Source organism: Halictus rubicundus, chromosome 10 (assembly GCF_050948215.1).
Source record: "Halictus rubicundus isolate RS-2024b chromosome 10, iyHalRubi1_principal, whole genome shotgun sequence".
NCBI lineage: Eukaryota > Metazoa > Arthropoda > Insecta > Hymenoptera > Halictidae > Halictus > Halictus rubicundus.
This window is the reverse complement of record NC_135158.1, coordinates 4,781,790-4,787,789: the sequence shown is the minus strand read 5'-3', so window position 1 is coordinate 4,787,789 and position 6,000 is coordinate 4,781,790. Positions and strand designations below refer to the sequence as shown.

The 6,000-nt window shown below is 50.8% G+C and overlaps 1 protein-coding gene across 1 annotated transcript; it reads left to right on the top strand.

The window, feature by feature from the left end:
- Nucleotides 1-1,132: 1,132 nt before the first annotated feature.
- LOC143358197 (uncharacterized) lies at nt 1,133-2,109 on the top strand. Its single transcript, XM_076795154.1, has 2 exons — nt 1,133-1,610; nt 1,820-2,109. Exons 1-2 carry the CDS (start codon nt 1,133-1,135, stop codon nt 2,107-2,109), a joined length of 768 nt encoding a protein of 255 aa, XP_076651269.1.
- Nucleotides 2,110-6,000: the final 3,891 nt, after the last annotated feature.

Sequence of the window (6,000 nt, the reverse complement as noted above, 5' to 3'; positions counted from 1 at the left end):
CGACCTAGTTACCTAGACCAGCGGCGTCGCCGCGACAGGACGAAAACGGCAAGGATTCGGACTCTGCAACAGGATAAGGGGAAAAGCTAACCGGGTCGGCTGATAGCGCCGGATCGGGTTCTAACGGTACCCAACGAGTTTCACTTGATCCGCTGAAACAGTAACGATCATCTTCTAACAAAAACGGCTCCCAGACATGTATTATTCGCGCATGCCGCCCATTCCGATCGTCGAAGCATCGATCGCGTCCTGAAGTTTCTAAAACGACTAATCGACGGAACGTCCGGTCGCTTTCGATTTCAGGCTTATCGTAGGACCGAACGGCTGGGAAGATGGAAGAGAGACACACGGTGCCATCCGGTCGCGCACGTGGCCGCCGAGCGGAAGCTGCGAGGCTGCGAGACCGGGCACGGTTCTATGCAGAAAATGCAGCCGGTCGCGGCACGATGATCCGGTTCGACCGGATTAGGAGCGAGCCGACTGAGAGAGAGACACCGGGCAGGGGAGTTCGTCGGCGAGTAGCGAAACGATTCGCCGTGATCGCCGGTTTTATCGTCCCGGCTGGTGGGATGGATGCAGGAGGGACAGGCCTAAGGAGGGACAGTTGAATTCCGGGCTGATCCCGTCGTCGGAACTCTGCTCTCTATTGCGCCTGGTGGTTGCGGGACGGAATCCGTTCTCGGGTGATCCTTGGCAATGAAAATGCTCCCACAATGGTCGCGTACGTACGCGGGGCCGGTGGGTGGGGAGGAATATCGCCAGGCCAGCTACGGAGGTACACCTGACCAGATATATAGAGCTAGGGCAGGGCTTCCGTTACGGACAGTCCAGTTACAGTGCTCTCTGTACGCACGGATCTCGCGTGGCGTGGGCCTAAACGAGTCGCGGTGGTTGCAATCGGGAAGGAGACGACGCTCCGAAGAGGACAACCGAGTTGTCTTGATCCTGACATTCCCTCGGTAGGTACCTATCCTTAGATCCGACGAGACGATTCGATTCTATCGCACTCGAGTGGCTAGCATACGCACTTGTTCACATCGACTCGACTCGTCGAAACTTTGTCTTCGGTAAATCGAAGAAGCACCAACGAGAAAGATCGTGAATCGTTCGCAGATCCTCCAGTTGATCCACGATGAGACACTTCGGCCGCTGCTGCGCGTTCCTGGCTGCCCTGCTGGCCACGGCCTCGGCAAGGTCGGCCGAGACCAACCCGACCAACTCGATCGACGAGGAGACCGCAAGGTCGCCCGGCAACAGCAACGTCTTCGGGGACCTGCGGCAGATCTACCAGGTGTACAAAGAGTGCGCCGACCAGGAGCTCAGCCCCTGCCTCAAAGTGAGACTGCTCTCGGCGGTGGACAGGATGTACAGGAGCATCGAGTTGAACGTGGCCGACGGTGTCACGTTCCTTCGCGACGACCCGGTCGCGACCGAGGAACCACCGAAATCTATCCAGGAGATAGAGGTCAACCTACCGAGAGCGTTGGACGACAAGGAGGACGCGCTGAACACCATGATCTTCGACAAGGTGGTCAAGTTCTTCCAGAGCCACACGCTGAAGCTGAAGCTGCCGAACGTGGAGGAGCTGCAGCGCAGCCTCGTGGAGGAAGGTGAGCGTGCTAATCGGTGCTGTCGACTCGCGGAGGCGGACTCTTCGAGACCCGCTCGAGCCAGTCATCCGGACCTAATTTCTTGGTTCAGTAGACCGGATGGCCCACTGGCATCTATCGTCCGCTAGAATTCGACGAACGTAATCGTCGTTATTTTATTATTCACGCTCGGCCGGACGAATCTGATTAACCACTCTGCGGTTCCCCAGGTCGCAAGAAGAAGAAGAACATGAGCGGTCTCTTGGCCATTCCCTTGCTGATCGGAGGCACGTTGGTCCCCTTGGCTCTCGGTGCTCTGGCTCTTCTGGCTGGCAAAGCGTTGATCGTCAGCAAACTGGCGCTGGTCCTAGCCTCCATTATCGGCCTGAAGAAGCTGGTATCGGGCGGCGGTGATCATGGTCACGAGGTCGTCCAGGTTGGCGGAGGACACGGGTCCAGCGGATGGGCACGGTCGAGCCACGACCTCGCCTACTCCGCCTACAAACCAGCGTCGACCTAGGAACACAATGGCCCCGAGACTCAACGAGAGTCTTCACTTCGCAATCTCATCAGACTTCGCTTTCACGCGCGTTACCGGGCGCCGCTTCTTGCCCATACCTTGCCTCCTCCCATCGCCCATGGATAGCCCCCAATCGCCGCGTCATCCGTGCCCGAACCCTCATTGACACCGCGAGCGCCCGTTCGACGTCATCCTCACTATTTATTGTTTCCCGCGGTGCTGCGAGGCAGCCATGTATATTTATAGATACGCAAATATATTAAGATTCATACCAGCCATCTCGAGATCATTCTTATCACCCGTCTCGTAGCTTCCTTCCACAGACACGGCTCCGCATCCTATTCTAATCTTCATTCGTCTTCGCTGTTCGCTTTAGTCGTGTTTCATTCGAAATTTCATTCTTCATCTTTACGTCGATTTCTAGCTACCTAGGTATCCACTTTCATACCTTAATCCTTACGTCAGTCGATCCTTCGCTACCTAGGTACTTTCGGTTCGTGTTTTGCTGTTCATTTTAGCTGGACTAGTTGTGCTTCTTAAACGTCTATCCCTAGCTGTGTATGTTTTGGCAAATAGGAAGCATTCTTGTTAAACGATGAAGCAGACATTGACACGAGGGTTGTATGAGTAGATCAAATCACTAGTGGAGACGTAGAGCAGAGAAATTGTCTGAATTAGTACTTGAAGATTAGAAGCTCCGGTGAACCCGGCCAGGGTGCTAGGGTCGGAGGAAGTGGAGCTGGCCGGAAGCGTGCCGCCGAGACAGGAACGAGCGTGACAATTAGAAAGGTCGATTAGCTAGCTGGACGGCCACGGGCGATCGGCATCGACATCTGTGAGGTCCGATGCAGGCCAGGAGAGCACTTCCGGCTTGCAGGCCGGCGCAGGCGGCAGTGAAGAGGCAGAGACTTGTTACCTACATACTGGAAACGCTTGGGCACCTTACGCACTTGCCGTCGGGGACCGTGTTGCACGCGTGTGCGACTCGTACGAGGCACACACGTCTGTCTGAGAAGTAAACCAGGCCGACCAGACCCGACCAGGCCAGTCAGCATCCGCGCTGAGCCTTTTCAAGGTGCGCCTAACACTCTCTACCGTCCACCGGAGAAAAAGCTGTGCGCGTCTCTCTGTCCACTCTGTCCTCTTCCATCTCTATCATCCGTCCAGTCGCTCTTCCATCCGAGCCCTGCTTGTCCCCTCTTCCTCTCCTCTGGTCCACCAGATCGATCTCCCTACTCGACTCAGGTTCATCGATCCTCGAACACACCTCGGGTCAGGTGGTCCCGTTCCGAGGATGCCAACCAGAGCCCTTCTTCTTCTTCTGCCGAAAGTCGTGCCCGACAAGTCCAACGGACTTGCTCTCTTGCCTCGCCTCCTTTTCCACGGTCCAGCGAACTTGATCCTTCGACAGGAACCCGGGGGATAGAGGACGATAAGCTTCGAAACGTTGCTAATTAGCCGTGGATTTGGCCGGAGCAGACGATTCGGCCGGGATCAGGTTGAAAGTAGGCCGTGTCAAGTGGGACGGACCGGGCTTAGTGGCAATTATCGTGCCGATGGAAACACGGCCGATGCGCCCGCTTTCTTTCCGTAGATCTGTGGGAAATTCGCGACACCCGTATATACTCATCCACGATACCGGAGCACGGGACCCTCGATCATGTGAGCTCTTCGATTCATATTTGCTGCCCACTTGCTTCTACTTTGAGAATTCTTTGGAAGCGGAGACGATGCTGGTTTAAGTAGAAGGTTCGAGAGTCACCAAAATGGAGGAACATTTCTGGAGAATTAGTCTCTGAATCCACGTATACTCATGTATATTCATGCTTAGATAGAAGCTGGAAGAGTTAGCGAAATGGAAGAAGGCCTGTAGGAGGTTGGTCCTTGAACTCACATATAGTGCTCTATTTAGGGTCTCTCGCTTGATGGGAGCTGAGAATCCTTAGCTTTCGAAATTTAAGATGATAGCACTTTGAACAGCACACAGAAATGTTCTGGAAAAGTTCTGTAGAAAATTGGTCAGTATTAGGTGAGCCTCTGAATTCCTATGTGTTTAGGAATTAGGCTTTTGACCTCCCTCAGAGTTATGCCCCTTAGTGTTTTGACCTCCCTTAGAATTATGAAGTCCCTTAGAGTTTTGAAATCCCTTAGGCTTTTGACCTCCCTTAGAATTATGAAGTCCCTTAGAGTTTTGAAATCCCCTAGGCTTGTGACCTCCCTTAGAATTATGAAGTCCCTTAGAGTTTTGAAATCCCTTTGGCTTTTGACCTCCCTTAGAGTCATGAAGTCCCTTAGAGTTTTGAAATCCCTTAGGCTTTGGACCTCCCTTAGAATTATAAAGTCCCTTAGAGTTTTGAAATCCCTTTGGCTTTTGACCTCCCTTAGAGTCATGAAGTCCCTTAGAGTTTTGAAATCCCTTAGGCTTTGGACCTCCCTTAGAATTATAAAGTCCCTTAGAGTTTTGAAATCCCTTTGGCTTTTGACCTCCCTTAGAGTCATGAAGTCCCTTAGAGTTTTGAAATCCCTTAGGCTTTGGACCTCCCTTAGAATTATGAAGTCCCTTAGAGTTTTGAAATCCCTTAGGCTTTTGACCTCCCTTAGAATTATGAAGTCCCTTAGAGTTTTGAAATCCCTTTGGCTTTTGACCTCCCTTAGAGTTATGAAGTCCCTTAGAGTTTTGAAATCCCTTAGGCTTTGGACCTCCCTTAGAATTATAAAGTCCCTTAGAGTTTTGAAATCCCTTTGGCTTTTGACCTCCCTTAGAGTCATGAAGTCCCTTAGAGTTTTGAAATCCCTTAGGCTTTGGACCTCCCTTAGAATTATAAAGTCCCTTAGAGTTTTGAAATCCCTTTGGCTTTTGACCTCCCTTAGAGTCATGAAGTCCCTTAGAGTTTTGAAATCCCTTAGGCTTTGGACCTCCCTTAGAATTATAAAGTCCCTTAGAGTTTTGAAATCCCTTAGACTTTTGACCTCCCTTAGAATTATGAAGTCCCTTAGAGTTTTGAAATCCCTTTGGCTTTTGACCTCCCTTAGAGTTATGAAGTCCCTTAGAGTTTTGAAATCCCTTAGGCTTTTGACCTCTATTAGAATTATGAAGTTCCTTAGAGTTTTGAAATCCCTTTGGCTTTTGACCTCCCTTAGAGTTATGCCCCTTAGAGCTTTGAACTCCCTTAGAGTTATGAAATCCCTTAAAGTTTGCAAGTCTCTTCGAGTCCCGTAGACGATTCTTATTAATCCTTTCGTACGGCAAGCGAACAGCTTAAGCGGAGGATAGAAGAGTCACTGAAACGGAATAAGAGAAAAAAGGAGGATCATTCATTCATACCGCGAGCGTATATGGAAAGTTGCGTGGCTCCGTCTTCGTCTGTCATCGGTCGGCGCTGGTTCATCGTTACAAAGGAGAGAGAAAAGGAGAAGGATAATTTGAAGCGCGCGAGGCATGCTCTTGCGGATTGCGTATCCGCTTACTAATGCACTACATTTTCCTGCTGTACGAGTAGTTCCGCGGCGAGGATCATGATAATCACCAGTGGACAGACGCCCGTGAATGCACCTGTTCGTTCGTTCGCAAATCTCGGGAGAGAGAGACCTACTTCCGACCACTTTCTTTCGCAACATGCGAGGTCTATAAACTTCCGAATGAGAATTAACTCGTCGTGGGAACGACTTCTTTCGGTCGATTTCGATTATGATCTTTTTATATCTGTCTATTTATACTCGGAAAAGTTTCTCTTTATAAATGCTGGAAGTGTCGGAGACACGTGTTGCAAAGTTAAAAGGTGATGCACGGAATTTTGTAACTGCATTCGAGGATATTTGTGGAAAAGAAATTGCAGAGTGACCAAAATTTATGTATGTACACTTCCAATTTACTGCAGTCGACGTAAAAAT